The sequence below is a fragment of the Oncorhynchus keta genome, unplaced genomic scaffold (assembly GCF_023373465.1).
Source record: "Oncorhynchus keta strain PuntledgeMale-10-30-2019 unplaced genomic scaffold, Oket_V2 Un_contig_1587_pilon_pilon, whole genome shotgun sequence".
Lineage (NCBI taxonomy): Eukaryota > Metazoa > Chordata > Actinopteri > Salmoniformes > Salmonidae > Oncorhynchus > Oncorhynchus keta.
In genome coordinates this window covers 1-22,502 of record NW_026279572.1, presented here as the reverse complement: position 1 = coordinate 22,502, position 22,502 = coordinate 1, and the positions used below count along the sequence as shown (strand labels likewise).

Genomic DNA, 22,502 nt, shown 5'->3' with positions numbered 1-22,502 from the left:
GGATGAGGTAGATAGATTGGGTGGGCTATTTACAGATGGACTATGTACAGTTGCAGTGATTGGTAAGCTGCTCAGATAGCTGATGTTTAAAGTTGGTGAGGGAAATAAAAGTCTCCAACTTCAGCGATTTTGCAATTCGTTCCAGTCACTGGCAGCAGAGAACTGGAAGGAAAGGCGGCCAAATGAGGTGTTGGCTTTGGGGATGATCAGTGAGATAAACCTGCTGAAACGTGTGCTACGGGTGGGTGTTGTTATCGTGACCAGTGACCTGAGATAAGGCGGAGCTTTACCTAGCATAGACTTATAGATGACCTGGAGACAGTGGGTCTGGCGACGAATATGTAGCGAGGGCCAGCCACAGAGCATACAGGTCATACAGGTGGTGGGTGGCATAAGGTGATTTGGTAACAAAACGGATGGCACTGTGATAGCCTGCATCCAGTTTGCTGAGTAGAGTGTTGGAAGCAATTATGTAGATGACATCGCCGAAGTCGAGGATCGGTAGGATTGTCAGTCTTACTAGGGTAAGTTTGGCAGCGTGAGTGAAGGAGGCTTTGTTGCGAAATAGAAAGCCGTTTCTAGATTTGATTTTTGATTGGAGATGTTTAATACGAGTCTGGAAGGAGAGTTTACAGTCTAGCCAGACACCTAGGTATTTATAGTTGTCCACATATTCTAGGTCGGAACCGTCCAGGGTGGTGATGCTAGCCGGGCGGGCGGGTGAGGGCAGCGAACGGTTGAAAAGCATGCATTTGGTTTTACTAGCGTTTAAGAGCAGTTGGAGGTCACGGAAGGAGTGTTGTATGGCATTGAGGCTCGTTTGGAGGTTAGTTAGCACAGTGTCTAAGGAAGGGCCAGAAGTATACAGAATGGTGTCGCCTGTGTAGAGGTGGATCAGGGAATTACCCGCAGCAAGAGCGACATCCTTGATATATACAGAGAAAATAGTCGGCCCGAGAATTGAACCCTGTGGTACCCCAGAGACTGCCAGAGGTCCAGACAACATAACCTCCAACTTGACACACTAAACTCTGTCTGCAAAGTAGTTGGTGAACCAGGCGAGGCAGTCATTAGAAAAACCAAGGCGTTGGTTGCGTTAACTTACCAGGTTGAAGACTGCTAGGATGATGATGACCGCAGTGGTGATAGTGACCAGAGGGAGGCGCACACACGGCCTCTTGACCACTGCCTCGGACACAGCGGGCAGCCACTGGCAGGACGACAACTTCTCCGGAAACAAGCGCTGAGGGGTGAGAGGAGCGAGGCATCCAGCCATGGGAGAGGAGGAGTGGATAGGAGGGGGAGAGGGGAAGGGATGAGTGTGTATATGGGGGGTGAAATGCATGGAAGAGACAATGTGTGACTTACTAACACAGCAGCACTGAATGTTCAGTTTATTTTCAGAAAGACATGATAATACACTGAGTGTACAAAACATTAGGAACACCTGCTCTTTCCATGAAATAGACTGACCAAGTGAAAGCTATGATCCCTTATTGATTTCTCCTGTTAAATCCACTTTAAATTAGTGTAGATGAAGGGGAGGAGACCAGTTCAAGAAGGATTTTTAAGCCTTGAGACAATTGAGATATGGATTGTTTATGTGTCATTCCGAGGCTGAACGGTCAAGACAAATGATAAGTGCCTTTGAATGGGGTATGATAGTAGGAAGGTGTTCCTAATGTTTTGTACACTGTGTATCTCTGACTACTGAATGTAATAACTACACTGCCTGTCTGTCTGCACCATGGCATTGAGATGGTATGCACCAGCTGTCAATGGCCACATAACGTCAATGTACAACTTCTCAGGAAAAGACCCGGGGATAGATGGAATTGCTTATGCATCCTAGCCAGAAAGCGTGTTTCCACTGTCACAGTAAGAAATACACACAGTACACACACAGTACCCCACCCCCACACACAGTCAACTAAGCCTTGCCCTGTCCAGAAATAGGGCTTGTTGTGACCTCAGCCTAAAACTCCCACTGACCTGCAGGTGACCTGCGAAACAGATGCCCAGGGTCAACAGGAGGACACAGGCCAGCACTCCAAATGACATTCCCAACATTTTGGAACTGAGGGATGAAGAAGGGAAAGATCCAACACTGAATACCAAAAGTTCAAATAATGGTTGTCATGCAATTATTGTTTCCATGGTTTCAGAGGAACAACTATTATTACTACCGGTTTGAGAAATATGTTTCTTATAGCCACAAGGGAAAATCACTCACTCTTTTGTCATAAACATCTGAACCACAAAGATGCAGAAGAAGATGAAGGTGGCACAGCCGATGTAGTGCTTGAACATGGGCAGATCAATGGCTCGGTACTGGGGAGGAAAGAAGAAGTCATGTTTGAACCTCTCACAAATACTAAGTACACAGTTTTTACAGTATGTATAGAGCATTCGGAAAGTATTCAGACCCCTTGACTTTTCCCACTTTTTGTTACGTTACAGCCTTATTCTAAAATTGATTTTAAAAAAGCATTTCCTTATCAATCAACACACAATACCCCATAATGACAAAGCAAAAACAGGTTTTTAGAAATGTTTGCAAGTTTATTAAAAACAAAATAAAAATATTGCATTTACATAAGTATTCAGACCCTTTACTCAGTACTTTGTTGAAGCACCATTGGCAGCGATTACAGATTTGAGTCTTCTTGGGTATGACGCTAAAAAGCTTGGCAGCGTAGCCTAATGGTTCGAGCATTGGACGAGTAACCGGAAGGTTGCGAGTTCAAACCCCCGAGCTGACAAGGTACAAATCTGTCGTTCTGCCCCTGAACAGGCAGTTAACCCACTGTTCCCAGGCCGTCATTGAAAATAAGAATGTGTTCTTAACTGACTTGCCTGGTTAAATAAAGGTAAAATTAAAATTAAATTGTGGGAGTTTCTCCCATTCTTCTCTGCAGATCCTCTCAAGCACTGTCAGGTTGGATGGGGAGTGTCTCTCCACAGCTATTTTCAGGTCTCTCCAGAGATGTTTGATCAGGTTCAAGTCCATGCTCTGGCTGGGCCACTCAAGGACATTCAGAGACTTGTCCCGAAGCCACTCCTACATTGTATTGCTGTGTGCTAAGGGTTGTTCATCTTTCCCTTGATCCTGACTAGTCTCACAGTCCTTGCAGCTGAAAAACATCCATACAGCACGATGCTGCCACCACCATGCTTCACCGTAGGGTTGGTGCCAGGTTTCCTCCAGACTTGGCATTCAGGTCAAAGAGTTCAATCTTGTTTTCATCAGACCAGAGAATCTTGTTTCTCATTTGCTAAAATTTCTAAAAACCTGTTTTTGCTTTGTCATTATGGGGTACTGTTTGTAGATTGATGAGGGGGAAAAAATGATTTAATCCATTTAAAATAAGGCTGTAACGTAACAAAATGTGGAAACAAGGAAAGGGGTCTGAATACTTTCTGAAAGCACTAAGAACAGGTGCGGTCTGTGTAGGCTAATCAGAGATATCAAGAGATTGAACCAAAGAAATAGATTCCGATATAACATTTAGCATGTTGTAAGGGTTAGGAACTAAAATGTCATGTATGAATGTTTTTCTTTATACTGTATCTTACATAAAGACATTGCCATTGTACAGATGTACATGTTGTATATTAGGACAGTATAAGGCTCCTTTCCACAGTGTATAGAGACCATAGAGTCTGTCAATTGATAGTTGCATGTAGTTATTCCAGAGACAACTGGTATGTCTTTATATTGTATCTATAAGGTTCTAGAGATTTTCATTGTGGAGATGTAACTACTACAGTGTATACTAGGACAGCAATGCTCCTCTCAACAGTGTCTAGACAGCTCTGAGACAAACACTCACCTGTTTCTCCAGCTCTTTCTTAGGGAACCACACAGCCAGACTGCTAATCTCCTCAGACTTCACCCACTGTCTGGAGGTCACATGGGGAGAGAGTGTGAGGAGAAGTGTGAAAGAGTGAGTGGGTGTGTGTGAGTGAGTGAGTGAGTGAGTGCAAGCTCTCTATTTTTACAACTCAATATCTAAAATACATTTTCTGATGACTTTGACTCATCTTTGTCAATATTATTCCCAATTGGCTAAATAAGACTTTTCTCAGAGGATATGTTGGTGGCTCGGAAGATTAGATAACATTAGACCCTTCATTCTGAGATTAGGTTTAAGCTTGTGGTCCTACCTAGTGACTCATCTCAGAATGTATTTTGACTATTTAGTGACTATAGAGACTCACTTGCTGCTGAGCTCATCGATGGTGGTGGTCATCTCATTGTGCAGCTCCTCATCAAACTTGCTCTTCTGGGACTTGTTCCTGTAAAACACTCAGACAATAAGGAAGAGGTAGACCAGCAGACACACAGAGCCCAACAGACAGACGCAGGCAGACCGACACGCAGGCAGACCGACCGACCGACACGCAGGCAGACCGACCGACCGACACGCAGGCAGACCAACCGACAGACCGACCGACACGCAGACCCAACCGACACGCAGACCGACCGACAAGCAGACGGACCGACCGACACGCAGACCCGACCGACACGCAGACCCGACCGACAGACCGACAAGCAGACCGACCGACACGCAGACAGACAGACAGACAGACAGTCACGCAGACCGACACGCAGACAGACCGACATGCGGATAGACCGACCGACACGCAGACAGACCGACCGACACGCAGACCGACCGACACGCAGACCGGCACGCAGACTGACCGACAGACCGACCGAACGACACGCAGACCGACCGAACGACACGCAGACAGACACGCGGACCGGACGGACGGACAGACACTCAGACAGACCGACACTCAGACAGACCGACACTCAGACAGACAGACCGACCGACCGACACTCAGACAGACACTCAGACAGACACTCAGACAGACACTCAGACAGACACTCAGACAGACACTCAGACAGACAGACAGACAGACAGACAGACAGACAGACAGACACTCAGACAGACAGACAGACAGACAGACAGACACTCAGAGAGACACTCAGACAGACAGACAGACCGACAGACAGACAGACAGACAGACCGACACTCAGACAGACAGACAGACAGACAGACAGACAGACAGACAGACAGACAGACAGACAGACAGACAGACACTCAGACAGACAGACAGACAGACAGACACTCAGACAGACAGACAGACAGACAGACACTCAGAGAGACAGACAGACAGACAGACCGACACTCAGACAGACAGACAGACAGACAGACACTCAGACAGACAGACAGACCGACCGACACTCAGACCGACAGACAGACACTCAGACAGACCGACCGACCGACCGACACTCAGACAGACCGACAGACCGACCGACACTCAGACAGACCGACACTCAGACAGACAGACAGACAGACAGACACTCAGACAGACAGACAGACCGACCGACACTCAGACCGACAGACAGACCGACCGACACTCAGACCGACACTCAGACACTCAGACAGACCGACCGACACTCAGACAGACAGACAGACACTCAGACAGACAGACAGACAGACAGACAGACAGACAGACAGACAGACAGACAGACAGACAGACAGACAGACAGACAGACAGACAGACAGACAGACAGACAGACAGACAGACAGACAGACAGACAGACAGACAGACAGACAGACAGACAGACAGACAGACAGACAGACAGACAGACAGACAGACAGACAGACAGACAGACAGACAGACAGACAGACAGACAGACAGACAGACAGACAGACAGACAGACAGACAGACAGACAGACAGACAGACAGACAGACAGACAGACAGACAGACAGACAGACAGACAGACAGACAGACAGACAGACAGACAGACAGACAGACAGACAGACAGACAGACAGACAGACAGACAGACAGACAGACAGACAGACAGACAGACAGACAGACAGACAGACAGACAGACAGACAGACAGACAGACAGACAGACAGACAGACAGACACAGACAGACAGACAGACAGACAGACAGACAGACAGACAGACAGACAGACAGACAGACAGACAGACAGACAGACAGACAGACAGACAGACAGACAGACAGACAGACAGACAGACACCGACAGACCGACAGACAGACAGACAGACAGACAGACAGACAGACAGACAGACCGACACTCAGACAGACAGACAGACAGACAGACAGACAGACAGACAGACAGACAGACCGACAGACCGACAGACAGACCGACCGACACTCAGACAGACCGACCGACACTCAGACCGACAGACAGACACTCAGACAGACCGACCGACCGACCGACACTCAGACAGACCGACAGACCGACCGACACTCAGACAGACCGACACTCAGACAGACAGACAGACAGACCGACACTCAGACAGACAGACAGACAGACAGACACTCAGACAGACAGACAGACCGACCGACACTCAGACCGACACTCAGACAGACCGACAGACCGACCGACACTCAGACAGACCGACCGACACTCAGACAGACAGACAGACAGACAGACAGACAGACAGACAGACAGACAGACAGACAGACAGACAGACAGACCGACACTCAGACAGACCGACCGACCGACCGACACTCAGACAGACAGACCGACAGACCGACAGACAGACAGACAGACAGACAGACCGACACTCAGACAGACAGACAGACAGACCGACACTCAGACAGACAGACAGACAGACAGACAGACAGACAGACAGACAGACAGACAGACAGACAGACAGACAGACAGACAGACAGACAGACAGACAGACAGACAGACAGACAGACCGACAGTCAGACAGACAGACCGACCGACAGACACTCAGACAGACAGACCGACCGACCGACACTCAGACAGACAGACCGACAGACCGACAGACCGACAGACAGACAGACAGACCGACACTCAGACAGACAGACAGACAGACAGACCGACACTCAGACAGACAGACAGACAGACACTCAGACAGACAGACAGACAGACCGACCGACCGACACTCAGACAGACAGACAGACCGACCGACACTCAGACAGACAGACCGACCGACCGACACTCAGACAGACAGACCGACAGACACTCAGACCGACCGACCGACACTCAGACAGACAGACAGACAGACAGACAGACAGACAGACAGACAGACAGACAGACAGACCGACACTCAGACAGACCGACCGACCGACCGACACTCAGACAGACAGACCGACCGACCGACACTCAGACAGACAGACCGACAGACCGACAGACCGACAGACAGACAGACAGACCGACACTCAGACAGACAGACAGACAGACAGACCGACACTCAGACAGACAGACCGACAGACACTCAGACAGACAGACAGACAGACCGACCGACCGACACTCAGACAGACAGACCGACCGACCGACACTCAGACAGACAGACCGACCGACCGACACTCAGACAGACAGACCGACCGACCGACACTCAGACCGACCGACCGACACTCAGACAGACAGACCGACCGACCGACACTCAGACAGACAGACCGACCGACCGACACTCAGACAGACAGACCGACCGACCGACACTCAGACAGACAGACCGACAGACCGACAGACAGACAGACAGACAGACAGACCGACACTCAGACAGACAGACCGACAGACACTCAGACAGACAGACAGACAGACACTCAGACAGACAGACAGACAGACCGACAGACCGACAGACCGACACTCAGACAGACAGACAGACAGACACTCAGACAGACAGACAGACAGACCGACCGACCGACACTCAGACAGACAGACCGACCGACCGACACTCAGACAGACAGACAGACAGACCGACACTCAGACAGACAGACAGACAGACACTCAGACAGACAGACAGACAGACACTCAGACAGACAGACAGACAGACACTCAGACAGACAGACAGACAGACAGACAGACAGACAGACACACTCAGACAGACAGACAGACCGACCGACCGACACTCAGACAGACAGACAGACAGACAGACAGACAGACAGACAGACAGACAGACAGACAGACAGACAGACACTCAGACAGACAGACAGACAGACAGACAGACAGACAGACAGACAGACAGACAGACCGACCGACACTCAGACAGACAGACAGACAGACAGACAGACAGACAGACACTCAGACAGACAGACAGACAGACAGACGACCAGACACAGACAGACAGACAGACAGACAGACAGACAGACACTCAGACAGACAGACAGACAGACAGACAGACAGACGACAGACAGACAGACAGACAGACAGACAGACAGACAGACAGACAGACAGACAGACAGACAGACAGACAGACAGACAGACAGACAGACAGACAGACAGACAGACAGACAGACAGACAGACAGACAGACAGACAGACAGACAGACAGACAGACAGACAGACAGACAGACAGACAGACAGACAGACAGACAGACAGACTCAGACACAGACAGACAGACAGACAGACAGACAGACAGACAGACAGACAGACAGACAGACAGACAGACAGACAGACAGACAGACCGACCGACAGACAGACAGACAGACAGACCGACAGACAGACAGACAGACAGACAGACAGACAGACAGACAGACAGACAGACAGACCGACAGACAGACAGACAGACAGACAGACAGACAGACAGACAGACAGACAGACAGACAGACAGACAGACAGACAGACAGACAGACAGACCGACAGACAGACAGACAGACAGACAGACAGACAGACAGACCGACAGACCGACAGACCGACAGACAGACAGACAGACAGACAGACAGACAGACAGACAGACAGACAGACAGACAGACAGACAGACAGACAGACAGACAGACAGACAGACAGACAGACAGACAGACAGACAGACAGACAGACAGACAGACAGACAGACAGACAGACAGACAGACAGACCGACCGACCGACCGACACTCACAGACAGACAGACAGACAGACAGACAGACAGACAGACAGACAGACAGACAGACAGACAGACAGACAGACAGACAGACAGACAGACACTCAGACAGACAGACCGACCGACCGACCGACACTCAGACAGACCGACCGACCGACACTCAGACAGACAGACCGACCGACACTCAGACAGACCGACCGACCGACCGACACACAGACAGACCGACCGACCGACCGACACTCAGACAGACCGACCGACACTCAGACAGACCGACCGACCGACCGACCGACACTCAGACAGACCGACCGACCGACCGACACTCAGACAGACCGACCGACCGACCGACACTCAGACAGACCGACCGACCCTCAGACCGACCGACCGACACTCAGACAGACCGACCGACCGACCGACACACAGACAGACCGACCGACCGACACTCAGACAGACCGACCGACCGACACTCAGACAGACCGACCGACCGACACTCAGACAGACCGACCGACCGACACTCAGACAGACCGACCGACCGAAACTCAGACAGACCGACCGACCGAAACTCAGACAGACAGACACTCAGACAGACAGACCGACCGACACTCAGACAGACCGACCGGCCGACACTCAGACAGACCGACCGACCGACACTCAGACAGACAGACCGACCGACACTCAGACAGACCGACCGACCGACCGACACGCAGACAGACCGACACGCAGACAGAGTGACACGCAGACAGAGTGACACGCAGACAGAGTGACACGCAGACAGACAGATTGATGCTGGTAAACCAGCCAAGATCATGCAGGTTATTCAGTCCCAGTGTGCTGTGCAGGGAGGCAACTGGTTTAGGCCATTCTCAGCATTAGTGGAAACAGAGAGAAGGGGGGTGGGTGTGTGTCATTCATTCTATAATGTGTGTGTGTGCAGGATGTTGTGTGTTAGTTGAACTTGGGTGACTGAACAGGAGTCTCCCAGCAGTACCCCTGCTCTGTGCCCCCTGCCCCACCAGGAAGGAAACATACACACAGACACACAAAGACAGACACACACACAGACAGAGAGGCACACACACGGTATTTATAACAGCACATAACTCCAGTAGGAAAACAAAAAGACACTTTAAACACTTAGTAGAGAGTGGTTACTATGCCCTGCTTGCTTTGTAAAGGTGTGGGAATCCCTGTGATGCCCTGTTACACAGAAGAGGGAGGCTGCTCTAGGCAGTATGGGGGGGGGGTGTTAACCCAGAAAGAAGGGTTGGAGGTTAATGGTGCTGTGAAACATCAAGATTCTCCTCCTCCACTCAGAAGGGAGCAGTTGCGTTGTGAGCCATGCTGGCTCCACTCACTTATAGGTGCTGAGCGGAGGGGCCGGTGAGGAGAAGGGCTCCTCTACAGACTCATCAAAGCTGTCAGGGACCAACAGTGAGAGATAGATACATTCAACATGGTGACATCGTTGTCCCTGTATGGGACTGTTGTGTGTTGTATGTGAGGATTCATGTGTACTAAAACAACAAATGTCTGTCTCCGTAGAATGGATCAAATATTAATAAAGCTTGTATTGTAACTGAATAAAGAAACTATTTTGTTTTTATTAAACATTACATGAAGAGGGACTGTTTCTGACCAAATGAAAGACCACATCGGAAGCAACACAGCCGGTTCCTGTTAAGTGTCCATTCACAGTATCGGTGTCCACTAGAACCACAGCCGAGACAAAAGGTCTTTCGGGGCAATTTTCTTATTTCTCTGTCCTGTCTACTGCACTCACGTGGTTCAGCTTTTGTCAGTAAGGAGGAAAAAGAGACAACTTCTAAGCCCTTTGCGACCAAACCTGATGACCTTATAAAAAGTAAATGTGTTTGTGTTTTTATATACAATACATGTAACATTAAGTGGACTTACAAATCGCTTAACATTTACTGTACAGTGACTGATCTGTTGTTTGCATTTGGTAATTCAAAAAAAAGAACTGGCTTCCTAAATACACCTCCACAACCATAAACACCCACTTTATCAATAGACTGATGCATAGCAGGAGTACCAATCCAGTAAGGAGAGTCTGACGTCACCACTCTGACATGATGCCAGTTCAGGGCTCTTGTTAACATATAAACAAATGAACTCATCCTCTCCGTGTTCTCAGACTTGGCCTTCCTTACCTCTCAGTGATCTTCGAGTGAACTGTGCGCAGAGGGATGTCCTAGATTTTTTTTTAAAACAACTGTTGTTAGACACATCGTGCGTAAAACAGCAAGAAGTAAATCACCATTTAAACATGCCATCAACAGTCGCAACAGTCTTCCATAGGAAATAGTGATGTTTGTAGCAATACATTTCAACCTATTATGCTTGATTTGATGTGTAAAGTGGACTATTTCTGTTAGAGGAAGTCTGGTAATCTTTTCATCAGTTATAATGCAGTGGCCCCCCAGTCGTCACTCACCTTGCAGCATGATTTTCCATTGACCATGGTGTCTTGGGTGTACCCCTCTCTGCTCTGTAGGTGGGCGAAGGGTTTGACGGCGCCCCAGGACTCCAGGTAACGGGTCATTCTCACTGACGCCCGCATCTTCAGCCCGTCATTCACACGCGGCTTGGGCATGCTGTGGCTGTTCAGAGCCTGGTTCTTAGACTGATGACACACACACACGTTAACGAGGAGTACAGTCTCACATATACAGATAAGGCCCTTGTCAGGGATTCTGGAGGTAATGCATTAAATGAGGTAGCTCACCCGAGGATCGATGACAAGGTATGTCTGTATGTTGAGCTCCTTCAGGTAGGCATCCCTTAGCCCACCGTTCCCCTCCTCCACCTCATAGGCCTTGTTCAGGTGCTTCAGGGTGGCCTCAGTGATGTGGACACGCCTGATCAAGACAAAGATGGGGGTTACTATTAGTAAAATGGACTTACTCGGACTAGGTTACCACTAGTAACTTAATTATGAATGCCACCATTAGGATTAAAGATTTACCATATATGGTTAACTCAACTACTAACATACCCAGGTAAGCCTCCAGACTCCATATAATTGGCCAGGGTGACGTCATGTGACCAAACGTCAAACTGCCACTTGCGGAGGCCAATCACACCGCAGAGCACGTTGCCGGAGTGCACGCCCACTCTCATGTTGATGTCCACACCTGTGGCCTCGCGCACTCGTCTGAGGAGCGGGATCAGAATATGTCAGATGTGTGTGTGTGGGTTCATTTAGGTTTCCCTGGGATTCCTTCTTATTGCTTTGACATCAGAGCCAGCTGAACAAATCAACTATTTCCGTCTTGTCATAACATGCACACACATGCATACTGACGCCACACATACTCACCACATGCGCTGCTGCTACGGTCTATTATCTATACTGTTGCCTAGTCACTTTACCCCTCCCTATATATACAGTACATAACTACCTCGATAACCTCGTACCCCTGCACATCGCCTCAGTACTGGTACTTCCTGTATATAGCCATGTTATTACCTCGTACCCCTGCACATCGCCTCAGTACTGGTACTTCCTGTATATAGCCATGGTATTACCTCGTTCCCCTGCACATCGCCTCAGTACTGATAATTCCTGTATATAGCCATGTTATTACCTCGTACCCCTGCACATCGACTCAGTACTGGTAATTCCTGTATATAGCCATGTTCCATGTTATTACCTCGTTCCTCTGCACATCGACTCAGTACTGGTACTTCCTGTATATAGCCATGTTATTACCTCGTTCCCCTGCACATCGACTCAGTACTGGTAATTCCTGTATATAGCCATGTTATTACCTCGTTCCCTGCACATCGACTCAGTACTGGTAATTCCTGTATATAGCCATGTTATTACCTCGTTCCCCTGCACATCAACTCAGTACTGGTAATTCCTGTATATAGCCATGTTATTACCTCGTTCCCCTGCACATCAACTCAGTACTGGTAATTCCTGTATATAGCCATGTTATTACCTCGTTCCCTGCACATCGACTCAGTACTGGTAATACCTGTATATAGCCATGTTATTACCTCGTTCCCCTGCACATCGACTCAGTACTGGTAATTCCTGTATATAGCCATGTTATTACCTCGTTCCCTGCACATCGACTCAGTACTGGTAATACCTGTATATAGCCATGTTATTACCTCGTTCCCCTGCACATCGACTCAGTACTGGTACTTCCTGTATATAGCCATGTTATTACCTCGTACACCTGCACATCGACTCAGTACTGGTACTTCCTGTATATAGACATGTTATTTTATTTGTTATTGTTACTGACTGTGTATTTATTCCTTGTGTCACTTTGTATTTTGTATTTCATTCATCTTTAACTCTGCATTGTTGGAAAAGGAACCTTAAGTAAGCATTTCACTGTTAGTCTACACCTGTTGTTTATGAAGCGTGTAACAAATTAAAAGCGATTTGATTGTCCAACAGGGCAGAGAGGAGCCATGATAAAGCCTTCCTTTGACAGACCCTCCAGTCCTCCACAACACCTGATTATAGAACTAACTCACTCTCATAACCATCATTGACCCAGACAACTCATGTTAACACATACTACTTAGGCCAGAAAGTCCCCCTTGCGTTATACAATAACACTACCCTCCCTACCCGACTTTAACACATTTGATTTACTATACGCTATTTATCTCACAATCTAATGAGAATACATGTTGCTAAAGTCCTGGAACTAACCAGAAGGATCACATGTTTTAGTAATTGTCTTCCCCCCAGAAGGCCTCCTCTGAACTCACTTGATGGCCTCACACATGTCCAGACCCATCTTCACACAGTTCTTGGCATGCATGGGCAGGGAGACAGGCAGGCCAGACACACAGTAGTAGCAGTCTCCCAAAATCTTGATTCTCATGCACTCGTTCTCCTGAAGAATAAAATAGAAAAATACCACAGACCATGAAGACCATCCAAGAAGCAGATATGTCAACTGGATTTAGCATTAACACAAACAAGGTATCAGAAGTTCTCCTGAAGAACCAAACACACAACACATCCATACGTGTCCAGCCCAAGAACTACATGTACTTGTTTTTAACTATCTGAGGTTATTTGTATCATGAAATGCACTCTATAAAATAAATATATTATTAGAATTATTATGATGAAGCAAGCACTGATTAATGCCACATAACAAGTGGATTATGCATTACTACATTGGATTATGCATTACTACACTGGATTATGCATTACTACACTGGATTATGCTTTACTACACTGTCGTGTTATCATAATAAGCGTAAAAGTGTAGCTAAATATGAAATACAAGGTGAAAAGTCCGTGTTAATTTAATTAAAGGTGGAAATCTTACAAATTATTAACTCACCTTTGCAATCTGGTCAAACTTCCCAAACAGCTCGTTGAGCATGATGACCAGCTCCTTCGGAGAGCAGTCACTGGCCAATCGGGTGAAGCCCACAATGTCAGCATACAGAATACTGCAAAAAGAGAAAAGCCAAGGGTGTGTTCATTAAGACACACGGTTTCCAAATAAAACAAGAAGTATTCATTATTGGACAAGTTTAGATGGTCCCTCCCTGTTGCACATAGTTTCCAAGCATTTTATTGCGTTTCATGCTTACTGATCACGACCGACTCAGGACATATGGGGTCAAGACATCAGTGTCATAATGAAACCTGTTGTCTGCATGGATACGGCCGGGCTGGCCGCTACACTGATTAATCCCTCTGATGTTGTTGTATCACTAAACAAGGGTGTCATTGTCAGATAACAGTTGACTCCTGGGGTGTTGAAATGGAGTGGGGATAACTGATTACAGCTGGAGGTCCTATCCTGGGTGAACAGGAGGTGAAGACTGAGTTGAAGGGAGATCGTGCTAAGAGGTTTGGCTCAAAGACATACTACAGCAGTGTTTTTCCTACATTCATTTAGCAGCACCGTTGCCTCCACTCCAAAATATATGATTAAAACACACAGTACCAGTCAAAAGTTTGTATACACCTGCTCAGTCCAAGGTTTCTTTATTTTTACTATTTTCTACATTGTAGAATAAGAGTGAAGACATCAAAACTATAAAATAACATATATGGAATCATGTAGTAACCAAAAGTTTTAAATTGCAGAGAACTAGCTTTAAAACTGTAAAATGTTCTCTCCGTCCATGGCAAAATGTGTAGAACAGCCACTAAAATGTGTAAAACAGCCACCAAAATGTGTAGAACAGCCACTAAAATGTGTGTAGAACAGCCACTAAAATGTGTAGAACAGCCACTAAAATGTGTGTAGAACAGCCACTAAAATGTGTGTAGAACAGCCACTAAAATGTGTGTAGAACAGCCACTAAAATGTGTAGAACAGCCACTAAAATGTGTAGAACAGCCACTAAAATGTGTAGAACAGCCACTAAAATGTGTGTAGAACAGCCACTAAAATGTGTAGAACAGCCACTAAAATGTGTGTAGAACAGCCACTAAAATGTGTGTAGAACAGCCACTAAAATGTGTGTAGAACAGCCACTAAAATGTGTAGAACAGCCACTAAAATGTGTAGAACAGCCACTAAAATGTTTGCCATTGGCCACGTCCAGTAACACGCCCCCCCACCACCACAATGCTAACTTCGCCACAGCTGCTGACAAAAAATAATGGGGGAAGCACTGCACTGTACACTGATTGGAAGTGCTATAAGCATATTTTTAACCCTATCCTCCACACAGAGCACCTGACCCAGGCCACCACACATTCAGCCGCCACAGCCTAATCACTGGCTCATTACCAGGGCTCAGAGGGCTAACTGCTGCCAAGGTCAGTCCTCATTAAAGTAGCTAACATTAGCCTGTTGCTTGCCAAGCAGACCAGAGAACCATTGGCTGCCCAGTAACTCTGACTGACAACAACCAGGTGTTTTCTTGGAAAGAACATGTCTAATGACAAGAATGTCTTGTGTCATTACAAGGATCAAATGTGGAAGTGGTTGGGCTATAATTCACAGTAACACCAAAGGGTTTAAATGAGGATTCATCACTAGCCGAGCCACAGCAGCACATGATACAGTCTGATCTTCACAAGGCCTTCTCAGATCAGACCGTTTTAATGTTCCTCCTTTTCTATGAAATCATATTAATTATGGGTCTAAACTTATCATTATTATCAAATCAACCAGGTAGTTACAAATGTCCGTTTGTTAGGCTACTGAGAAGATCGAAGAGTGTTACCGTGTTGACCTTAATTTGGGCAACAAATGGGCTCCCTCTCTATCCAGGAAGGTAGAAGGTACAGTACAGTCTGTAAGCAATTACAGAGTCTAAAACTTAGGGAATCTATTGAGCCATCTGCCAAGGTTCACTGGATAGGCTACAAAGCCAATGTCTGTCAGCACTTTCTAAATGAATGCCCATAAAACAAAAGGCCTCATTTGGGTCAAGGCTCAGCTAACACTGTCATGCTAAATTCCATGAGAACTGACTGGGCATTGTGAGTGTAAATAGACTGCCCAGAGCAGTGATGGGCAACTCCAGTCCTCGGGGTCAGAGGATGTTAGGGGATAATTAAATTAATACATTTAGAGAACACAAACTAACTATTCAAAGCACACATGCAACATATGTGTCACGTCCTGAACATAGAGAGCCCTTGTTTCTCGATGGTGGAGTAGGTTAGGGTGTGACTAGGGGCTAGTCTAGTTTAATATTTATATGTGGGGTCTAGTTGAATTTTTCTATGTTGGTGATTTGTATGATTCCCAATTAGAGGCAGCTGGTAATCATTGTCTCTAATTGGGGATCTTATTTAAGTAGTTGTTTTTCCCACCTGTGTTTGTGGGATATTATTTTGTGTTTTGTGCACCACGTAGTCACGTTTCGTTGTTTCTTTATTGTTTTGTTGTGCGGTTCACTTACTTCAATAAATAAGATGTGGAACCCAGATCACGCTGCACGTTGGTCCGAGTATGCTTCCAACGAAGATCGTGACAATATGATTTAACCCAGTGTTCAGACTATTGTTTCCATCTTTGCGGGCCGGCACCGGGTCTCACTAGGCCATGAATCCGGCGGACCTGCTCTCACTTGGGGCCAAAGCCAGGCCACTGGTACTTTTCAACTGGCATTTACATAACAATAGCTAACTGTGAACTTTAACACCTTCTCACAAAGCAACTGATTCTGCTCTTCTCAAGTCCCTAGCTATGGAATCACAATTTCAAAACCAAATCAAATCGTATTTGTCACATGCACCGAATAAACAGGTGTAGACCTTACAGTAAAATGCGTACTTACAAGCCCTTAACCAACCATGCAGATTTAAGAAAAAAAATCAAAGTAAGAGATAAGAATAACAAATAATTAAAGAGCAGCAGTAAATAACAATAACGGGACTATATACAGAGTCAAAGTACGGGGGCACCGGTGTCCAGGTAATATGTACATATAGGTAGAGTTATTAAAGTGACTATGCAGAGATAATAGAGAATAGCAGCAGCGTAGAAGTGGGGAGGGGCAATGCAAAAATTCTGGGTAGCCATTTGATTAGCTGTTCAGGAGACTTATGGCTTGGGTGTAGAAGCTGTTTAGAAGCCTATTGGACCTAGACTTGGCGCTCTTGTACCATTTGCAGTGCGGTAGCAGAGAGAACACCCTATGACTAGGGTGGCTGGAGTCTGACAATTTTTAGGGCCTTCCTCTGACACCACCTGGTATAGAGTTCTTGGATGGAAGAATGCTTGGCCCCGGTGATGTACTAGGCCGTTCCAGAAGCAGAAAAAGAGCCAAAATGTAAAAGCTAAAGCCAAAAGCGGAGTTTCGTTCAAGAGGACATTTGGGTTGGGTAAATATTTTTCATGTGTGTTATTTGGTAGACTGAAAACCATGCTTAGTTTGACAGGCAATGAGTGACAGGCAAAGGATAGGATTCTACTGTGTTTCTTAGTAATTTTCTTAGAATATAACAGGTTATTTCAACATGCTGTATGTTTCTCAGTCATATTCTTAGTCCTTGACAGGCTATTGTTGTACTGTACCTGACGTTCTCGTGTCTCTTGACGTAGAGACTGTGGAAGTTGTTGTCTTTGACGAGTCGTTGCTGCTCTTCTTTGTCCTTGCAGTCTTGCAGACGCTCCATGATGGCCAGCTTCATCTTCATGGAGATGTAGACAGGTAGCACAGACTGCAGCAGGTTCTCCTACGCACACACACACACACACACACGTTAGCATCAACACACCACACCCACCCAACCACACACACTGTCCGATAGACAAAAGGTCATGAACCCAACCCAATCCGAGTATCAACCAGCTGTCAGAGTGTCTTGCTGATCTAGTAACTCCACTAACAAGGGCCCTATTCATTCAGATTACTGTTAAAAGCTTTATAATCATTGTGCTGCCAGTCTGGTTGTACAGCCAGTCAACAGACAGATAGGACATTGCATTGAGAGCCTCTGGAATGGAATAGAGTCAGGTGAGATGAGAATCTAAGAAGTTAATAAGGAGATGTCTCAGGAAATCATTCTTCAATACCCATTGACCCCATCATAATTCCTGTTCACCCGTATGATGCAATACTGAGGCACTGGACTAGTATCTTTCCTCTCTGGTTTGGCTGCATCCATGGGGGGGGTTGCCCCTAGGTACAGATCTAGGATCAAATCCTAACTTTAACCATTAGTGGAAGAAATGTAAAACTGCCCCACGACTAGTGTCACGGGGCAACTGGTTAGGCCTACATACTCTCCCAGATAGATTACCACCTGCTGGTTCAAATGACTGGAGCAGGTTTTCCAGTAAACCGTAAAGCATGGAAAATCATTCTGCACAAAGTGGCCTTGATTTGGTTCAGTCAGCTCAGCCCTGTGCTGTAATTGATCTGGCAGATTCTATCTGACTGGGTCTAGAGAACAATGCTCTGTGGGAGGGAGAGAGGGAGGGAATACTGTTCACCTCAGCGTTGAGACCCATTTCAAACACTCCCTTCCCTCTTCTCTTTATTTATGGTGCCTGTGCTCTTTGGCTAACGCCTGTGGCACTGCTCCTTTTTTCGGGCTCAATACAACAGAGTGGAACAGAGCCGGTTCAAATGTTAGCGATTATATCATTCCATTCTGTCCTGCAAGACAACAGAGCAGCCAGCAGCCTCCTCTCTCTCATGGTGTGTGGTTTCACTTCCTAAGCAACTATTATTCTAAATGAAAAACAATTATGGTTAAAAATCCATTTGAAACAGACACCCGTTTTTACTAACGGAGCACACACAGACATCTACTTAAAAAAATCATTAATTAAATTTGATTTCAAGGGATTTGATCATCGTAATGAAAAATACAAGCCAGAAAACAACAAGGCTGCTGGTCTTAAATTAAGTAAAAATTAGCCAGTGCTATTATGACAACAAATATTTTAGCCTAACACTATTAACTTTTATTAGTCTTTCATACTTCCTGTATTCAGTCGGGTGTGCCTCTGTTCAGAAAGAGACACCCCTGGGAGATCGCCTTTGCCAAGTAGATTTCTATTCTCAAGGGACTTTCCTTAAAGGTAAATAATTCAATCAAGAATATAGCAGAGTGTCTGATAAGATGTTCTCACCTGTTGTCTCTTTTCTATCTCCAGCTTCATGCGGATGCCCAGACATCTGAGTGTATCCTGGAAGGTCTGTCTTAGTGCTCTCTCCATCAGGACCTTATGGAAGGCCCCCACCACACTGCCACACAGAAACACCACCGCATTGGACAGCAGCTGGGGACAGAGGGACCGACATTACATCCTAGCTGCACAGCATAAGCATTGTCTGTTTTCACAGAAATGTGTCTTATGACCTTAAAAACTCCTTACAGGAGATCAAAAACAACACTATAGCACACAATCTCGTTGAAACAAACATGACACATGAGTTATTAAAAAACACACACACACACACTTCCTGTTTATAGAAAACTATTTAAAGCACAACATTATGAGCATACATAACGTTATGCATCACCAGGAGATCCCGTAACACATGTATAATTGTTACTAACAGCATAACAAATAACACACCTGATTGGCCAGAAAGGGGCTGGGATCTTGGGTGTTGAAGACAGTGAGGCGTAGAGTGAGGACCATGATGTGAGAGAGTGAGGAGATCACACTGAGTACCACAGCATAGCACATCTGGAAAGGCAGCATGGTGTACACTGTGAAGATGATGAACAGGAAGAAGGGAACCTACAGGAGAAAAGGAGAGAGAGAGAGAGAGATAGGTCAGACTGATGTGACATGAAACACTGTGTGGGGAAAGTGTCTCGGATTGGCAGCACTATCCAAAGAACAAGTGGTTTTACTGGACAACTGTCACCTCAGTGTACTGGCAAGATATGCTATAACTAGACAAATATAACTTTTTGATGCTTCTGTTCATGTGTGTATATCATATATGTACACTCAGTGGCCAGTTTACTAGGTAGGCCACCCCGTTCTCAAAAATGGTTCGCTCTTACAGTGAGTCATGTAGTCATGGCTTGCTATATAAAGCAGGCAGACAGGCATCAAGGCATTCAGTTACTGTTCGTTTGAACGTTAGAATGGGCTAAATAAGTGACCTAAGCAACAGAGAGTGGCATGATCGCCGTTGCCCCTTGGCCTGCAGAACAGCCCGAATTCATCAGGGCATGGATTCTACAAGGTTTGGCATTCAAAAGTTGCTCAATTGGTATCAAGGGATCTAACGTGTGCCAGAAAAACATTCCCTATACCATTACACCACTGCCAACTGATGTGAATTTCAATTCACATCAGAATTCACATCAGTTGGCAGTGCTGTAATGGTGTATTCTGCCCATTCTAACATTCAATCAAACAGTAACTGAATGACTTGATGTCTGTCTGCATTCTTTATATAGCAAGCCACAGCTACATGACTCACTATCTGTAGGAGCGAACCATTTTTGTGAACGGGGTGGCCTACCTAATAAACTGGCCACTGAGTGTTTTGTTTGTTATCACATGGAGAAGATTGCATGCTCTGTGGGGTAGATCTTAAATCAGATAACTTCTTCAGGGAAGGAACAGAAACTGTGTGAAACATAATTCTGCAATAATGACCAGAGTAAGCAACATGAGTCCATGGCCCCATCCTGCCTGGTGTCAACAGTACAGGCTGGTGGCGGTGGTGTAATGGTGTGGCTAATGTTTTCCTGGTACACGTTAGATCCCTTGATATCAATTGCACAATGCTTGAACGCTACACCTTGTAGAATCCATGCCTGAAGAATTCAGACTGTTCTGGAGGTAAAGGGTGGACTGACCTGGTACTAGATGGGTGTACCTAATAAACTGTCTGGTGCGAAGATGGAGGAAAAGAGTAAGAGGACAAAAGAAGTGGGTGTCATAGAAATACAACATTATGTTAATCACATTACTTATATATTAGAATGTATTCTTATATTAGTACATTCATACTGTTTTTCTTAGAGGCAACAGAATAGGGCTCTTTGAACTCTCATGTGTCTGTGTTAACGCTGACAGTAGATTTACCATGGCTTGGTGATAACCTAAAGACTGCATTCCATTCCATGATTAGTGTCTGTGTGCCTGTCGGTCGGTGCCAGGGGGACCCAATCTCCAGTTTATTTATCCCATACAGCAGATGAATACTATGTTGCATTAGTATTTCTGTATAAACAAGCAGTAAATGAACTAGAGACAGATATCTGTTGAATGAGAGCGCAATGTACCTTTGTATAATTTCACGTATCTGTTCTTTGTCACAAGGACTCAGGAAGACTATGAAAAGTTGTAAACAAATCCTGTTTATTTGGGCTTTAACTCTACACCATTGGGTGACCATTAACACTATTACTGCAGTAATTATTAATAAAGTTTGATGGTTTTGAAGAAATCTAAAAGTCTCTCCTTTGATTAGAATAAATGGCACGACATGGGCTTGAAACATTTATTTTGAAAGCCAACAGGCTTTGTCGTGCAACCTTTATTTAGAGCGAGAGTGTATACCTGGTCCCAGGGCAGAATGAGGGGTCCGCTGAAGATGAAGGTGAATCCCATGGTGAGGTGAGTGGCCCAGACCACCAGACCCAGCAGTCTCCTCCAGCGCTGGGTCAGGGTCTCTGTACACACCAGCACAAACACAGCCAGGAACACACACAGGCTGCAGCTCACCACGCTGACAAATGCACAGTGCTCCTCCGCACTCTGAAACGGAGAGGGAGAACATAACGCACACTGAATCACAATCATGGAATTTAAATTATACTCTACATTGAGATATACACACATTCATAGACACGGACGCCATATCAATCTACACACAGCCATACAGACAGACACACAATGCTCTACTGCTCTAATGAAAAGACAAGGATTAAAAAACAGGCTATAATATACATTCTGTCTGAGGAGAGGTTTTGAAATGTTATATAGGTCAGGTACAATGATATGTCGAAACAACATTCACTCAACTTCCCTTCAACATCATTCAAGTCCCTTTATTATGCCTATGTACGGTCTAGTCATGAGAGCAGCCTATATCTAATTCAGCATCGTGGCTTATTCAGGCTTATTGCACATCTGTCTCTGCGTCATGTCCTGTTGCTAGAGGCCACAGCATCTTCCTGATTGAATTACACTGAGAGGGAAGAGGAAGGCTCAGATATAGAT

General features: G+C 46.1%; 1 protein-coding gene across 3 annotated transcripts in view; it reads right to left on the bottom strand.

Moving 5' to 3' along the window:
- Positions 1–22,092, bottom strand: part of LOC118365705 (adenylate cyclase type 2-like) — a 34,865-nt gene extending 12,773 nt beyond the window's left edge. For 2 of the 3 annotated variants that reach the window (XM_052502561.1, XM_052502563.1), the window contains exons 1-16: positions 21,840–22,092; positions 19,887–20,054; positions 19,437–19,586; positions 17,871–18,031; positions 14,220–14,331; positions 13,633–13,760; positions 11,891–12,049; positions 11,621–11,753; positions 11,330–11,518; positions 11,046–11,086; positions 10,230–10,289; positions 4,222–4,299; positions 3,834–3,903; positions 2,234–2,331; positions 1,993–2,077; positions 1,106–1,243 (exon numbers count right to left, since the gene is read on the bottom strand). In XM_052502561.1, the coding sequence (XP_052358521.1) occupies positions 1,106–1,243; positions 1,993–2,077; positions 2,234–2,331; positions 3,834–3,903; positions 4,222–4,299; positions 10,230–10,289; positions 11,046–11,086; positions 11,330–11,518; positions 11,621–11,753; positions 11,891–12,049; positions 13,633–13,760; positions 14,220–14,331; positions 17,871–18,031; positions 19,437–19,586; positions 19,887–20,054; positions 21,840–22,082 (2,013 nt within the window). In that variant the 5' untranslated portion in view covers positions 22,083–22,092. The remainder of the gene's footprint in view (positions 1–1,105; positions 1,244–1,992; positions 2,078–2,233; positions 2,332–3,833; positions 3,904–4,221; positions 4,300–10,229; positions 10,290–11,045; positions 11,087–11,329; positions 11,519–11,620; positions 11,754–11,890; positions 12,050–13,632; positions 13,761–14,219; positions 14,332–17,870; positions 18,032–19,436; positions 19,587–19,886; positions 20,055–21,839) is intronic. The other variant, XM_052502562.1, reaches the window with a different exon arrangement.
- Positions 22,093–22,502: the final 410 nt, after the last annotated feature.